This window comes from Pyxicephalus adspersus, chromosome 7 (assembly GCF_032062135.1).
Source record: "Pyxicephalus adspersus chromosome 7, UCB_Pads_2.0, whole genome shotgun sequence".
Lineage (NCBI taxonomy): Eukaryota > Metazoa > Chordata > Amphibia > Anura > Pyxicephalidae > Pyxicephalus > Pyxicephalus adspersus.
Window position 1 is genome coordinate 30,552,141 of NC_092864.1, and position 18,063 is coordinate 30,570,203.

At 41.1% G+C, this 18,063-nt stretch overlaps 1 protein-coding gene across 7 annotated transcripts in view; it reads right to left on the minus strand.

The window, feature by feature from the left end:
* The window catches only part of TNS1 (tensin 1), a 271,239-nt gene that overhangs the window by 82,814 nt on the left and 170,362 nt on the right, over window positions 1–18,063 (minus strand). For all 7 annotated transcript variants that reach the window (XM_072417966.1, XM_072417968.1, XM_072417970.1 and 4 more), the window contains 3 exons: window positions 14,762–14,800; window positions 5,391–5,432; window positions 1,060–1,109 (listed from right to left, as the gene is read on the minus strand). In XM_072417966.1, the coding sequence (XP_072274067.1) occupies window positions 1,060–1,109; window positions 5,391–5,432; window positions 14,762–14,800 (131 nt within the window). The remainder of the gene's footprint in view (window positions 1–1,059; window positions 1,110–5,390; window positions 5,433–14,761; window positions 14,801–18,063) is intronic.

The window sequence follows — 18,063 nt, forward strand, 5'->3', positions numbered from 1 at the left end:
ATCCCCTAAACCTTTTTGTTTGTCCTGGTCATCATTCTGTAATTTCCTGCTCTTGGCTCTCACCATCTGTCAGACCTATACCTCTATTTTCTCTGACAACACAGAAGGTCTACCCAACTCCTGGACAGCACATCACAGACCTAAAACAAGCCAGGAAAGACAGGCCTGGTCCTGCACGCTTGTTCCATGTCACCGAATCAGCCAAGATTAGTATGACATCCCAAGAGGTGACTTCCTTCAAAAATGAGCCGTCAATCTCAGTTCATATACAGCAATTTTCTGCCCCATGTTCACTTTAAAGATGACAAGTTTAAAGTTTGAATGTGGACATTCTCTCTAAATTTAAAAAAAATCTCCATAAACACTTCACAAAAAACAAGCAAGTGCGTGATATAGAAATCACATGTACTGGGCATATAAATGGGCTTCCTTTTCTCCCGGGTTCTGTCCGTACTCAGGAAATTTCCATGCTTGATTCTGGAGGATCACATGGTGAGGAAGGTATGCGAGAAGCCTCACCCTGTGTACCGACAGAACAGCTGTGTGTGTCAGGGGGCACAGTCAGGATTCTGGCTACAGAAATTTGTAAGCTAACATGGCTGCTTCTCCATCCAGGAGGCTAACCCACCATAGATTTACTGACCTTTCCAATGATATGAACTTGGAATTCGGATAAAAATCTGAGCTTGCTTCAGTGCTATTAAACCCTAGTCATTAAGAAAAATCTTGCAACATAGGCAATCTGCTTTCATTGCAACTCACTACTAGATTGTAAGCTCTTCGGGGCAGGGTCCTCTCCTCCTGTATCACTGTCAAAGCACCAAAATCCAACAGTTGTCACAAAACAAAATTCGAAAGGAAATCTCTCCAGGTGACTACTGTGATTTCCTTTCACTTTGGGAAGATTTGAACTCACGACCTAGTATGCCTTTTTGATAGGAAGTGAATAGAAATCTTGGCATTATGTTACAGACAGCAACAAGAATGTTACAGGGATGCTAACTGTCCCCTACTTGATGAGTAAAGAAATATTAAAGTGAATGGGGCTCCAAACCTCACCTTGATGGCCTGCGACGGGATTGCGTACTCCTGGAGGACTTAGTGGACCCCTATGAGAAGAAAAACGAAATACCAAAATTACAAAACAATTACTAAGAAGATGCAAAAATTAATTATTCAAAAAGCAATGCAGTGGGGGCAGAAAGCAACAATAAAAGAGTAATTTTTTGGACCCAAATCATTACGTTGTACAAGCACTTTTAAAAAAGAATCATTCCCTGCATTACTTCATTTCTGCCTCTAGATTTTCTCAGTCCTCCAGCTTCAATGTCAGTTGGTATCATTCATCCCATTTTCCCTGAGCCCAGTGTGTCATGGCCCCTTTCACTGAAGAATTCTCTTTACTTTCTGCCTGTTAAAACAGTGTCACTAAGACAGGAATTGGGGGGAAATCTCTCTAACCTCTTCATGGCACAGTTCTAACAATCTCCCAGTCTATCCAAAAAACAATCCCGACTGCACTTTAATGATGAATTAATGAATACAAAACTGCAGTTTCACGGGCATGCCAAAATGCCACTCAATAATATTGACTCGTGGGACAATTTAGATTCTCTAAATTTTGATAAATTGGGGAGCACGATGGATCAGAGGTTAGCACTCCGGCATTTGCAGCGCTGGGTCCCAGGTTTGAATCTCGACCAGGACACTGTCTGCATGGAGTTTGCAGGTACTCCTGTTTTTGCATTAGTTTTCCCTGGTTACTTCGGCTTCCTCCCACATTCCAAAACCATGCAGTTAGGTTAATTGGTTTTCCACCCAAAACTGACCTTAGACTGTGGTAATGACATGTGGTTATGGTAGGGACATTAGATTGTGAGTGCCTTTGAGGGACAGCTAGTGACAATACTATGGACTTTGTAAAGCTCTACATAATATTTTGGCACTATATAAATACTGTATAAAAATAATAATGAATTGGAGCCGTTGTCACCCACAGTTTTGTATATTCTAAATATTATTCTGAATGGGTACTGCCTGAACCCAGTGGCACAAAACAACATCAAGAGGTTGGCCAGTGAAGAGTAAACTTGGCCCCGGCAGCGTGAATACCAACACTTAGAGAACCCGCAGATAATCTGTTACAGTTCAAGCTCATGAAGACATTAGTATGTTATTCCAAAACTTCAGTGTGACAAATACCGACGTTGTCACTGTAATATTGCTGCACCCTACGGCAAGACCGAAGAGTGGAATGTCATTAGAGAAAATATGATCCATGTCCAATGTACTTCTTTTCATTATCAGAGTTTGAGGAACCGCCCCTGGAAATATTCCTTATTATCTTTACACATGAAAAAGAATTTAGCCAAAAACATTTCAATCTGGACACTAGAGAGGAGCAACTGGAAATGTGATCCCAATCTGCACAGATTGCTCTGGGTGCTGCCACCTCCACCCAGGCTTCCTAGGCATTGGCCAAATGGTACCATGATATATGATAAATACAGCCCCAGGCAGTGTGATAACATAATATACAATGTTACTTCTGCAAGGCCACAACACAAGGGCCATGCATACCGAGCATTATTGTTTTTCTTGCTTCTGATCTCATTTATTGATTTTGAGGATTCTGTATGTAAAGTTAGAATTTAAAATGGAACTGAAGCCCCACTTTGAAAATTGTTGATCAGACAGGTGTTGACTGCAGAAAAGGAAAGGTGATGCCCCTTCTGCAATACCTATTCTTACCTGCCTGATCGTCGCCTAGCTGCCAAACTCCATGTGCAGCTCATGGTTTGTTGCTAGGGATAACCAGCACATCCTGGCTTCCCTTGCAAGTGCTGGGACTGAATGAACTCCCACACACCTGTGAAGTCTTACGTCATGTCATCCCAGCCCAGGCAATCAAGATGGCTGAAAATCGGAATGCAGAAGAAAAGAAGATGCCGGCATCCACAAAGGAACAGGGACAGGTTACTATTGGCAGTGTTTAGTTTCACTTTGCAATCGAATAATATGGCACTTCAGTTTATTTAAAGGCCTCACAAGAGCAAGAGATGAGGGGAAATCTTCCAATGTGAAAAGGTTTGGTGACACCTGTTTAAAGCTGACCATACAACACCACAATCTCCTTCAGATCTTCAGGCTGACAATATTTTACTGCAAAGTTTTGAGGTGCTTGCAAGCTGCACCAGTTCAAGTCTATGGAGGTGGCAGGGGTGGAAAATCATCCTTGGATGTTCTATATATATATATATGTTTAACAGCAGCAATACTGACGTCTCCTACTTCTTGTCACAAAAAAGTTTTGAAATGAATCCATTCAGTTCAATGTTAGGCATTTTTACAAGGTTTTTGAACAGTAAAATTGCATGCAAAACATGATTACCACTGTACCAAATGAGTCCATTTATTAACTTTATATTGACAGGCAGTAAGAAGCGGCAGCATTGCGACGCATTTTATCTGAATGCAAATTGTATCGATTTCCTCTTTATAATACAGAGTTATGGTGAATTTAAAAGGGATTGAGGAACTGCAATGTGTAAAGCCACCCTAAAAGGGAATTTCCCCTCACTTAGGGAGATTTGTTCTCATTTCCTGTTGTGTCTATAGGAGACATTTCCCCAGCAGGACACAGGCAACAATACTTGAACCTTATAGGGGTTTAAACCGTCCCTATTCTATCTGCAACTAAAAAAACTATATATTGGTCACAATATTCCAAACTTTTCATTAGGCTTTTCACAAAACAAAACATTGCTAAGAGAGCCCCCCGATATCTCAAATTCCCCAAAGCACCCCAATTCTTCCACAAAGCTATCTAGGGTTGCCACTTTTTTCAGGAAGCAATACCGGTCTTATGGTGTCTTTTCTATTAGCAACGAGTCCGACTTTCCCATCCAGGTGGCAACCAGAAGGCTACAGAGTTAGCCAAAATCAGGCAGCAGATGTCTTGGAAGGACACGGCATGAACTGGTTGGGAAAACCCATAAAGCTTAAAATTCTGACACAGATTTTGCACTTTTGCAGAATTTCTACCTTTCTGGTAAAATGCATTGGAGTCAGAATGATAACCTTATTTCCCATCTCAAAAAACAGGGGGAAATGCGAAAGGAACTTATAAGCAGATGCTCCAATAATTCTACTCTCTCAGCTGTGATTGCAGCAAATTCTGAATAAGGTTGGGTTGTAGGTGTAGCCGGGAATAGAAGGTCTGGGTCACTTACCTGTGAGAAACTGAACGCCCGCACAAACCTCCTCCAAGGCTGCATGGTCGCCATGGTGGAACTACCAAATCTCCTGATCTTAATCTAAGGAATCCCAAACTCCGATCTGTCCCTATGTTCCTCTATTCTGGGGACATTATTGTGGGGAATATTTTTTCCACCAAGTTATGAAATGAAATGACTTATGACTGCAGCTTCAGCCAAGGGCACAGTGACTCTCCTCCCTTCTCCCCACAAGCAGAGGGTCAGCCACTTATCAGCTGATGTGAATAACAGCCACGTTAACCCTTCAATGTGTCAGAAGTCACTGGGAAACAACCGATAAATTGAATATGAGATCACCAGTGATCCCAAAGTGAATACAGCTGATCATACAAAGCTGCAAACTTCTCTAACAATCTACCACACATCACTAAGATATAATTGTCCACACAATTTTTTGTCTTCATTTTTGAAACATTTCTGTGAGATCTGAGATCCCACGTATAAGCAGCACCTCAGATGTCATAGGCTTATGGATTTGGTTTAATTTTTTAGTGTGATTCATTTAATGATAAAACCACATAATAAAGCGAGTAAAATCAAGACAAACCAGGGCTATTCTGGGTGGAAACTGCTGGTATATACCGTGGAACCCAACAATTATAAGGGCTCAGTGGCTACAGAGGCATGTGGGCACACACTTAGTTGGAGACTCTTCAGTCAACTTTTGAAATCAGCTAAATGATTTCCAAGAGCAATAAAACAATATAGTGAAAGGTATTACTATGATTTTTTTTTTAAAGCATCCACCCCTGGATAGAAAAGCCTTTGTGTGGAAGCAGTAGCCCTTTTGCAGGGGTCAAACACGCCCCCTGCTAAGTCATAGCTGAAGTTCACCAATCACTAGTAAGCATGAGCTTTGCTGATTGTATTGGTATAGGTCCGACTGAGCAGAGGGGGTGTCAGAACCCTGCAGAGAGATGGCTGCTTCCACACAGAGCACAAAGGACTTTCTCTGCAGCATGCTGGCAGGAGGTAGATTTTCTCACTCATTCTGTGGCTGCTTTTAAAGACCGTAGGACTTTTGTTTAGATGCACTAGAAATGTGTTTAGCTAAAAGTGCAATCTCAAATTTTAAACAGATTTATTTTAAAACTAACATAAAATAATACTTACTGTGGTGTCTACATGCTTCTGTGGACTCTCTGTGTTAGATGGCTGAAATAAAAGAAAATAAATGATTACAAGGATGGCACAGAGGGAGGTGGATATAAAGCACAGTGTAAATTTGTTTTTGGGAGTGGCTTATATTGCAATCTGTATTGGGCAGAAGTTTTCCTTCACTTCCTGTCCTGGTGACAGAGGAACAGGAAGTAAGAGAAAATCTCCACAATGAGGACATACACCGCAATGTACATCTGACAGAAGCTCACACCTGTTCTCATTCTGAATGTATATTTACTTTTATAGTTTTACTTCCACTTCAAGTGGGATAATAAAACTGAACTAAACACAATAAACACATAAAAATAAAATCTAAAACAAAAAAAGTATGTTGGTGGCCGCCATCCTAACAAAGACGGCCATGGACTTGGTGTGATGATCTCACAAATGACCATATTAGCAGCGGCTGTATTTGGGCCACGATTTTTCCAGTAACAGATAAGAATTTGCTGTTTTGTCCTTTTTTGGTGCGGTACGGGCTTGATGTTTAACAGCAGATTATCAATGTAATTCTACTAAAAACCTTTTTACTAATCTTCAGATGAGAGAAAAAGACGAATTACCAAAGAAGGGAGCTTTCCACACAGAGAAAGCTGCATGTTTCAGTCAGAAGAGATTCTTTTTACACACCTATAACCTGATATTTACACAAGGGTAAAACGTTGCCTGATTAAAGTCATACAACTTCCTCTTCTACACTTTGTAAAGAAAAAACCCACTGATATTATTCTTAGATTGTAAGCTCTTCGGGGGCAGAGTTCTTCCCTCCTGTGTCACTGTCTGTATCTGTCTGTCATTTGCAACCCCCATTTAATGTACAGCGCTGCATAATATGTTGGCTCCATGAAAATCCCGTTTATTAATAATAATAAAATACTCTTTGCACAGTCAATGAACAAAATGATCCCTTCAGACATAAATTGTTTCTACAACAAACTCGAGCTCAGCTGACGCACATCGTTATGACAAAACCCCGACAAAAGCAGAATTGTTATTCGGAAAGATTGGAAGTAATATTTCCCACAATCCTCCTCCTCCTACAATCGCCCTTTGCAGAATATGAAAGGAAATACAAATATTGCACACATTGGTAATTAACGTAACACATCAAATCGGCTTTTACCCCTCGAGATATTTTGGAGCAGCTGCTGGCCCAATAAAAGCTGCGGTTTATTCTAACATGTGAAGAAGAATAAAAGTTTTTTTTCTGTGACATCCTTTATAATTAAATCCTTGTTATTTCCGCTAATATATGCTTCAGAGACCAAAATGAAAAATAAAATACTGAATTGAGATCCTGAGGGTTCTTTTACAGTTTTTCCAGCAATGTGCAACTAGTTCTGTTTACAAATTCTAAAAAAATTGCATATATTTACTTTGTCACAGGAATGCCCCTCCTTTTGCTGGGAAATGGGTAAGCCTGATGTTAAACAGACTTAAAGAAAATGTTCCATTGGCAGCAAATAGGGGGATCCTCCCTAGGAATATGACCCTGGAACATTGCCCCTGCCCACAGCATTCGCTGAAGTGTCACATGGATTCCAGGGTGGGGCGGGTACACATGATGGCGCCCCATGGCACTACCCTCTAATTTAGTAAAAATACATGGCATAATGCAACAACTTTTTTTTATTTTGTGCAATACATGAGGATGATATAAATCTTACTGATGCTTGCTATAAAATAAAAAAGTATTTGCATTGCATTGACTATCTTTAATTATTATGTCCATGGGTTTTCTTATATAAGTTACAGTATCTGCAGATGGTAGCTGCAACAGTCACCTAGATCTGCCATCAGTCCCTTAGAAATACTCTGTACTTCCAGGTATGGTCATGTGACCCCCTCCACCCTTCTATATCAATGTAGCATCATCCTATGTACCCACCTCCTAATATAATTAGCATAAAAAATAGTCATGCAATTTTTTTTATTACTGTCAGGTTTACTTTAAAGTTTTTAAAAGTCTTCCTAAAAATTTCCTGCCCAGTCACGATAAACAGAAGTGTAAATGTTTTTTTTTTACCATTTTTTATTAAAAAAAAAAATCATGCTTGAGGTTCAGCCCGTGGTATTGCCTAAACTAAAGCTGCGTACACACTTCCAATTTTTATCGTTGGAAATGAACGACGAACGATCGATTGGGCAAAAATCGTTCGTAAAAAAAGTAACCAACGACGCCGACGAACGAGGATAGTCGTTGGAAATAAACGACCGGAGCGGCGGATCGGATGACGATCGTTGACCATCTATCGTGTGTACGGTCGTTCATTGATCGTCCATGGTCTAAGCATGCGCGGTGAACGAACGTTCGCTCACTTCCTGTGGTGCACGTCACTTCCTGTATCGTTCATCTATCGTGTGTACAATATCTGCGAACGATCGTGTCGTTATCTGTATGTACAGGATCGGTGCTATACGATCGTTCGCAGTTATCGTGCAGGATCGTTCGTCGTTCGTTTACCAACGATAATAATTGGAAGTGTGTACGTAGCTTAAGAGCCAGAAAGAAACATTTTTTAGTCTCCTTTTATTTAGTGGTCAGCCTGCAAGATTGTAACATTGCAGACACAGGGGACAGGCTGATTCATGTCAGACATAGCACACCTAATAACTGTATAGGGCTCAATATGTGGTATCTTTAAATTGACCTTTCAATTTAAAGATACCCCGGATATGACCCCGGACAATGCCCAAATAAAAATGTTTCTGGCTTTCTGGAGAGAAAAGCAGATAAAGTTTGTGATAAATACCAAGAATAAATACTGGAAGGCGTTACACCTATGACTTAGTATGAGTAAACTTGGTGACCGGTCCATTTTCCTAAAGTATTGCTTCTAGCATGGACTGTACACTGCACAGATTTTTATTTCGCCCCTAGGATGGATTGAAATCCAGTTTATCAATTCACTACATCATATAACTACATCATATGAGATGCACAGCTCTACATAGATGTCATGCACTCATATTGCCAGCAAGTGGCGCTGTTTTCATTCCCAAATATGACAGCATCTTAGCAATCACTTTACTGTATTGCTATACATGAGCTGCAATCAGTCATGTTACTGATACATTGACTTGTAAATTCTTAACAGGATTCATGTGTTCTACATCCATTGGAATAAATAATCTCAAAAATGTAAAAATGTATGCAATATATTCCTTTTTATAGGGCACAAAAAGTTTGAAAACTCCAACCTAAACATAAATATTCCAATAGATCACACAGAGAAGAGTGACCTGTAATAATAACTTGGGATTTGTTCCCACTAGTGTATTGGGACAGTGTACATGACATGCATGTGATGCTTTGTGTGCTTTGTGTTCTGGGTGGCCATTCATTCTCAATGGTACCCTAAATACACACTATGATCGTACATTGCTGTGCACTGAGCAATCAAAAAGGGCTTCTGTGCAATGTGGTGTGTTGGCCTAATCAAACGAATGGGCTGCTAATTGCAATGTATGGCAATGTGTGTACATTTTGGAAAACAGTACACAGCCCATAGTGGGCGCAGGGCCCTTCTTAATAATTCTGTCTGCATATCTGACACTGGGGGACCAATAAGAAATTAAGCTGAAATCCATTCCAGGTCCTCTTTTATTTTAGACACTTCTACATGATCTGTTCAGAGTAGATGCAAAGTTAAGAGTCTGAGAGCTGTTCTTTATGGTGGAACAACAGATGCAATCACATACAGTATATGAGGGATGGTTTACCTGCCAATCAATTTGTATTTCTGTCAATAGGTTTTGAAATGAAGACAGCTTTGCAACATCACAGAGCTCAGTCTGGAACGGTCGGAGGTTTCTCTACACTGAAATTTATTAACACTTGCAGGTCTTGTCCCTCCCCCAGCCTGTGATTATTTGGAACAGGTGCAATTTAAAGCAAACCTGTCACTACAACACATGTGTAATAAGAAGTCATAACCATGCAACAGTAGGCCTATGCAGATACATCTGTAAATCAGAACAAGGATTGATCCCTATTTAATCTACATTTCAGAGTGATATGTTGGTGCTATATAAATCCTGTTTAATAATATTAATAATTTATAGCAGACTAAAGAGGTGTACAATGGGAAAAGCAAATCACAAAACCAAAACCGAAAAAAGTGAGGGCACGGGGTGCCCACGCATGCCCGCCCCACTACACCCCTGATTGTAAGCTCCTTCTGTGTCATTGGCTGTAGCTGTCTGTCATTTGCAAACCCTTTGCAAATCCCACTTCCATCCCCAGATTTCCTCAGGGCAGAACACACCGCTCCTCTGGTGGTTGTCAGACAGAATAACAGGTGCTCTGCTTACTGAATGGGGTAGGCCTGGCCACCAAATTGTAATTGCACCACAGGGTGGCTGAGATGAAAGGTTCCTGGGGCAGGTGGTGCCTGCTGCTAAGTAAATATTTAACTCCGACAACTAGAACAGTTCATTATAACATTGGCATGGAGTGAGGTCAGGAGGTGGGGCAACACATACTCATAGTTCCTAGTAGAAGCACTGATATTTTTGTTTTATCAGCAATTAAGCCCCCTTCCAGCAGTTACTAACAACAGCCCCCTTGCTCTCCCTCTCAGCTGTGACTCAAAAGCTCAGCAATGAAACATCAGCTCAGCTGCCCCATCCCAGCAGTGATTCAGAAGCGTAGGTTTCCCCTCTAAGCAGTGACTCAATATTTCAATTTGAAATACTGAGACCCAGCAAATCAGCTCTCCCCTCCTAGGAGTTACACATCAGCTCAGCTCCCCCTCCTGGCAGTGACACATCAGCTCAGCTCCCCCCTCCTGGCAGTGACACATCAGCTCAGCTCCCCCCTCCTAGCACTAACACATCAGCTCAGCTCCCCCCTCCTAGCACAAACACAAACACAACACATCAGCTCAGCTCCCCCCTCATGGTTCAGCAGCTCTGTTCCACTTTAATTCAAAGCCCCTATGAACTGGCTAATGCAAATTTGTCACAAATTGGGCCATACAAACTGAGTGTATATTATACATGTTGAAACGACCAATAGATCTGCAACTGATGTTATATTAAAATTTTGACTTACAGTAAAGTCAAGGTTAGGCTCCCATTCCCCACCACCTAAACATTTGGGAACCACGGCTTCAGCTGTCTATATCTCTAAATTTATTGGTCATTTTGTATTATTATTTAGTAATACTTTATATAAATTGCTCCAATTGTTCATTGTGACAGGTCCTCTTTAACTCTAGATATCTGTGCTAAAATGAAGAATAAAACCCTCATTCTCTATTTGGCCTGAAAGTCATTGCATGTATTTACCTTCTGATTTAAGATGCCAATGTTGTTCTTTAGCTGTCTGTTTTAAGACAAACTTTCCAAAAAAAGGAAATTGATATCCAGCCTGATAAATACTCTCATTGTGCCGCCCCGTTACGTCTTGCTCGACTGGTCCAAACTTGAGCCCCAGCTAATGAACTTAGTAAACTTTTGAGTTATCTGATAATCTTCAAGTGCAGAGAAAGTCTAAACCTTGGGCGATGGGATAAACACTCGGCAACCCCCAGGGGGAGGTTTTTGATCTTCATGGGGAGATTGGCCTTTTTCGCCTCATCCTCTCCCCAGCCTCTTACTTACCATTCCTCCATTTATTTTCTGACGGCAACCACAAAGATATTAAAATAAGCCTTTTGTCTGGCAGGCTGCCTCCCCAAATACATTTCATCTCGGATGCCAAGACCGTATCTGGGATGCCTGCTGCTGCGGTCAAAGAGATCGACGGGCCTGTCTCGGAGATAAAAGCCGGGCCGGCGAGTGATTTGGAAACAATTATTGAAACCCTGGGGGAGGAGAGGGAGAGGACTGACCGGAGTGTGTTGTGGTTGGAGAAGATTTCGGGATGAAAGTGCCAAGTGGACAGAAACCCGCATGACGGACAGAATGACGGACAGAAGGCCAAACGTCTGGAAATTGGTAGATAAAATTACATTTAGTAAATTCTCACTTTGAAAAATAGATGACCGGGCAGAGGAGCCAATTAGAGAGGTGCAAAGTGTGCCACTGAACGAGGGCCCTGGACCCCCACCAGCCACCAGGGGCCCCAGGTTGGCCGGGGGCTCCAAGCCAATTCTGCACCTGGACCCACTTTTGGCTATGTCTGCCACTGATCAAGTTGGTGGTTATAGGAGAAAGGTGCAGGCGATCTCCCTGATCCCCACCCAGCTGTCAGACTTTGCCGAGATGCACATGTGCAGGCGCATGTTTATTGCCAGGGATACCCAGCAATTCCTGCTTCCCTTGCACAAGCCATAAATAAAAGAACTCCCACATGCCTGCGCAGGAGTTACATAATCCCAGCACATCCAATCAGGTTGGTCAAAGATCCCAAGGAGGAGGTTTGATTCCAGAAATCTCCACTAGATTTGGATGACTTGTTGAATCACTCAACATTTTTTGGTGCTTAAAGTTTATATGTGATAAGCAAATAATAGAAAATTTAATCAAATGAGTTCAACAGCGAAGATATTAAAATTAAATAATGCCAATATTAGGACGAGGGAGGGTACAGCCAGATCAGGAAGTCCACATACCATCGTGCCCATCTTGACCATAAAAATATGACATGTGTACAGTGGTACCCCAATGTTCATTAATCAGCCAAAGTGGATTGATAAACAACTGATCAGGAACAAGCTTTGTTCCTTCCTGTAGAGGGGAGCACAATGGGGTTCTGATAGCTTGATCTCCCCGAACCTCTCTACATGGAACAGAATGGCACTGTGTTTACAGGGCTCATAATCATGAATGATCATTTCCAACAACAATCCTCTGACGTCACATGTCTGTAGGAGGTTTTATATTGCCGCAGAAGGATGCTTGGCGTGGGGTACTCCGAGTTCCCCATTGATTTGACTTCTCATATAAGGAAATGTTATACTTCTCAGCAAGGTGCTATCCATATAAGGTAATATGAAACTTCCTTATTAGGTCAGTGACATCACAGTAGGAGGGGCTGGGGATGACCCCATTGGCTTTTTTTGTTTTTTTTTTATTAAATATTCTGTATGAATTATTTTTATCTCTCGCACCCCAAAAATCAATCAGTATTACTGGTAGTAGCATGAACTTTACAGCTTCAGAACATCCTACTCTGCAAATATTAATATAAAAAGTATTTATATAGGGCCAACATATTACGCAGCACTGTACATTAAATAGGGGTTGCAAATGACAGACAGATACAGACAGTGACACAGGAAGCAGAGTGGAACCTGCACTGACGAGCTTACAATCTAAGGGGTTGGGGATTAGATGTGATTTCAGTCTGATGACAATAAAAATAAATGGCTGTCTGGTTTGAAATGTATTTTATATCTCTGTTTGGCTCTATAGATATCGTTTTTGTAGTTCTGGCACGTTTGCCTGATTTAAAAACAACACGAAATGTGTTGGAATTTCCCCTTTAAATCACATCTGGTCAGCATCACGTCTCCAGACCTTATACCATAGGGAGTCCGCAGACAGCCCTACGCCCCCGGTATCAGGGCTGGCTATTAATAGGCCATTCTCTCTGGGGTCGCTCTGTTCTCATACAAAAATTTAGAATTCCCCCCCAAAATTCCTTAAAGCAGCCAAACAAACAGTGACTGTCCCCCCCCCCCCCCACCACCACCCCTACTCCAGGCGATAATTTACGGGCTGTAATAACCATAACGGACGTTTAATGGGAGCCAACTCGTCCCCTAATGTAATAATTTGTCAGGTTTCAGCAGACGTCTAGGACTCATGAATCAAAGCGATTTAGAAATGTTTTCTTTTGGATGATAAGTGGAGAGTGAGAGCTGAGGTCCAATGACTTAACGGGAAAAAGCTGCGACAATGTGTCTGCCGCACTTCAATCTCCGCCATCGGGCACGGTCACACTGATTGGTGGATGCAGGGACATGAAAGCTAATGTAGGCCCTAACTGTGTTATAGCATTGTGTATTATAAATAATAGATTTGTTTCTTTAAAATCCCCCCTGCCAGCATTTCTCAAGGTGAGTTTTCAGATAGTGACAGCGATGGACCATTATTATTATTAAACAGTATTTATATAGCGCCAACAAATTACGTAGCACTGTATAAAGTTTATAGTCATGTCACTAGCTGTCCCACAAGGGGGCTCACAATCTAATGTCCCTTCCATAGTCATATGTCAATATCACAATCTAAGGTCAATATTGGAGGGAAGCCAATTAACCTAACTGCATGTTTTTGGAATGTGGGAGTAAACCCACACAAACACAGGGAGAACCTGCAAACTCCATGCAGATTCCACCAGAATCTCCTGGCCAACATTTGAACCTGGGACCTAGTGCTGCAAAGGCCGGAGTGCTAACCTCTGAGCCACTGTGCTGACCATGGCTATATAATGTTTTCTGAAAGGGCCATTTTTTTGTATTCTCCAGCAGAAGCCCGTGTGACAACGCTTGACCAAAACTATGAAAAAAAACAAAGTGTTGTCACCAGATAACAGAAAGTGACCTTCATATCAGGATCAAAATCAATTATTTTAATATATACTGGTGATTTAAATGACTTAACAATGGTAAAGCAAAATCAGAGCTTTCGGGGAATGGGGTTACATCTGCAATAAGATGAGCTTTTGCATCTTCTGAGAGATTAGCATTCAGAAAGAGTCCAGTGATCCCATAAGAGAATATTTATAGAGCTTTGGAGTTTGAGGTGCACTGATATTATAACAATTTGTACATATATACCACATTGTGATTTCAGAACTCGTTTTATACAATACAAACGCTGTGACGGTAAGCCAATTCTAATGTAACAGTCAACATATTCCTTTCCAGGTATTTTCTAGGTGTCAGCAGATCTTCAGCACCATTCTACCAATCCCTACAGATTACTAGCAAACATACAAATGCAGAGTGTAACCTTCTCAATTCTGTCCAGCCAGTCATATGATCTAGGCACAGCCATGCTGAACTTCCGGTTTGCATTCTCTACAATAAGTGAGCAATGTAACCTGGTCCGAGACCCAACTCAGCCTGTGATTGGACAATCAAAGAGTAGCAGCACATATAGGAGATCATCTCTGTGCTCTCTCAGTACTAGAGGGTCAGCATTGTACAGTGTAGTAGAAGCTCATTGGTTTACAGTGTTCCCCCTCACAATCTTTTTATTCTGTACAAGGGTAATAGGGATCTAGGTACTTTTTCTAGTTTTATGAATATGAAATTATAACTTTTTATAAACTTCTAACTTTGAGGAAGTTAATCAAAAGTCAAAGCTCTAATTTACATACAAAGAATTATACCAGTAGTGCAATAAAAAGCTAAAATGATTCTTACCAGTTCGTAGTTGATGCGTGGCGTGCAGGGGGACACAATCTGCAAAGAAAGACAAATGATTAAAATTTCCTAGAAAAACACCAGAAAAAGTCATCGTTAACGTTTTTCATTGGATAAAATTCTGTTTTATGAATTGCAACAATGCTACTGGAAAAGAACATCAACAGGGAAGCACACAATAAGAAATGCATACAATAATATACTTTTATACCGGTACTAATAAACTACTATTAAAAAAACAACAGTGTAATACCATTTACCATTCATTTACTGTAGGGGGAGGTACTTGGCATGCTACACACCCAATTACACATTACATTCCAGAATGGGATTGCTAATGTAGTTATTTATTGACATTAAAGCTGCCTTTCTCAAAGTTTTTAACCCTTGAAATAACTTTCAGGTCTTCATGGAACCCCTCCTATAATTACTATAGCCACAGCTCACAGTACATTAGTGTGGTGGTCAGTGGGAAGAATGTCTTTTACATTGCTGGCCAGTGGGAAGAATGTCACCCTTACAGATATCTCAAAAAATCATTGGTGTCACTTAAACTGACCTAAGAGATCCAAATTGTTCATTGTTCAAGGAACCCCCAGCAAACTCTGGAGGAACCCTGGATGAGAAACATTGGAATAAAACCAAGATTACAGCCAGAGGTAGCAGGGGAATAACCTACTACACTATCTATCTATCTATCTATCTATCTATCTATCTATCTATCTATCTTCTATCATCTCATTTTCATAACGTTCCTCAGCTTGAGTGCAATGCAAAAAAAACAAAATCAGCCGAGCCTGGTTCAGGTTCCCCCCTCTCCATGACCTCCCTGCAGCCTCACACACACAAAGATTCATAGGATAAGAGACTGCAGTCCTCCCCCAAGCCTGTTATAAATCCTGCTGAAATACCCCCATAATATATTACATAAACATAAAATGAAATTCGGATTTGTGACCCAAACAACAATGTTTCCAAAACAGCATACGCAATCCTTGTCGGTATCTTGGTCCTTACTGCTCATCGACCCGCAGCCAGCCAGTTCTCAGTAAAGCAAAATGAAGGTCAAAAGGATAGAAAGCAACAGGCGCAGCTACAAGGCCATTAATTTGGTGAGTATTTGGCAATGCCGGAGAACTGCTTGTAAATTGATCGGAGTAACAAGATTAAACCTCAGCCTGTTCGTCCTGTGAGTTGGGCGGTGGAGACGCGGCTCCTCTCTGGGGCCTAGTAGCGCATCAATGATAATATGGAAGCCGTGTAATTTAATTCCGGCCTTGTTCTGGCATTGGCTCGGGGATAGAGAAGCAGCACAGCGCTGCCTTTAATCTGGGAAATGCAGCAGAAGACAGCAATGTCACGCAGGTCTGCTTTTCTACCTTCCCTTGAGATCGCATTTCAGCCGCTTATGAGACAGCAGCTTCCTGGTATGAAATTTCTATTTTATGTTTAAATGCAAGACCGGACTTTTGGCTTAATAAATAACATAGAGAGCAATGTTCAAAAAGAAGAAACTGCAGCCAATCAGAATTTTCCAAAGATATGTCAAGTGATACCCAACTAGTTGATGTAATTTACTACTGATTAGAACAAGAAATGATGGAAAAAGGAGGACCCAGGCAGTAAAATATAATCTAATAGGACAGGGGTGTCAAACTCTGGGCCGGGGGCCAAATCTGGCATGCAACGTCCTTTTTTTTTGGCCCCCAAAGGGTCCTTTTTTTGGGCCCTAAATATGAATTGCTGGTCTGCCGCTGCATTGAAATAGCGCTGCTACTACAATTCCCGGCATCACTCCCATTAAAAGACCAGCCTATATGTGGCCCCGCATTGGACTGTTTTATAGACACAAGGAATTGTAGTACCGATGCTATTTTTCTATTATAGGCTTGTTCCAGATTGAATGTTAAGCAAAACCTCTTTGTTTCCATATGAAAAGGTTTTATATCTAATGAGAAGGAAAAACATCCTCAATTTTTTCAAAAAACTTCAAGTTTAGCCCACAACTTTGTCTAAGTTTTTAATTTTGGCCCTCTGTGTTTTTGAGTTTGACACCCCTGTAATAAGAGTTTTAATATCTAGCAGCAGAGATACATATAGAGGTCAATCCATTGTGTGACATGAACAGGTAAACATATAGATGAAACCTGAAAGATGCCCTAAAAGAAGGACATAATGATAGTACAAGGGGAAAAGAAACCCCTTTACCCATCACATGACAATGCCAGGGGGTGAATTAATAAATGATGGATTGAGCTGGTCGGCTGAGATATTGGAGGGTCACATGGGGTAGCACCTTTTCCCTCAGGGAGGACAACATTGTGACACCAGACATGACCATCCTGACCTGTGAAATTCACGAGGAAACTAAAATTATTCCATCAAGAAGCATAGCTGCTGTCAAAGCAAACTCTGCCTCAAGGCTGACCATCATCCAGGAGGTGAAGCTGCTTCATGGGTATTCACTGGATTTTATATGATATATAAGAAAAAGGGAGAGAAGAGTAAGGAAACAAAGGAAGAGAGAGAAGAAGAAGTAAAGAAATAAAAAAGGAGGGGAGGATGGCAGAAAGGAAGGAAAGGGAAAGAAAAGAAAGGAAGGAAGGAAAGGAATTTCACTGAATTTAAAAAGGAAGAGAGAGAAGACAAAATAAAAGAGGGGGAGAGGAGAACAAGAAAGGAGAAGATAAAATTGAGAAGAAGGAGCAAAGAGAGTGAAGAGGAGGGAGGAAAGATTCAGTGTCACAATCTCCATACAAAATATCAGTGACAGGCTATATTCATCTGGCCCATTTCTATCTTGAGCCCAACAGCTTCAGAGGAACTACACATCCCAGCATGCTCTGGCAGACTCTAGCACTGACCTGTAGTTCCTCCTTGGCTGTGGCTTTTCATAGGCTGTTGCTTTAGACATCCAGGGGCCTATTAAGTCTACAGGTATATTTGTTGCAAACTTTAACAGCCAATATATCTGTCAGCAGGGTGTATACATTAACGAGCTGCAATACTGAAAAATGCCCGGAGGTACCGAGGCTTACTGCCATACAGAAGGACCTGTCATCTCCACATTTATATTAGTCGATCTTGATTGATGATAGGTGCTCATTTGTTAAGAAAAATAATATAAAACAAGTAACAAGCCAAGCATGTGATTAAATGAAATGCCTGGAGGACATGGGTGAGATCTGACTCTCAACTATTCAAGTTACAAAACCCTAACAATGAACTTTTTCTGTTCTACTTCTTTTTACCTATGAAAGTGTTTTGTTTGTTTAACAAGTGAAAAGCTGTTGGTTCTGCCA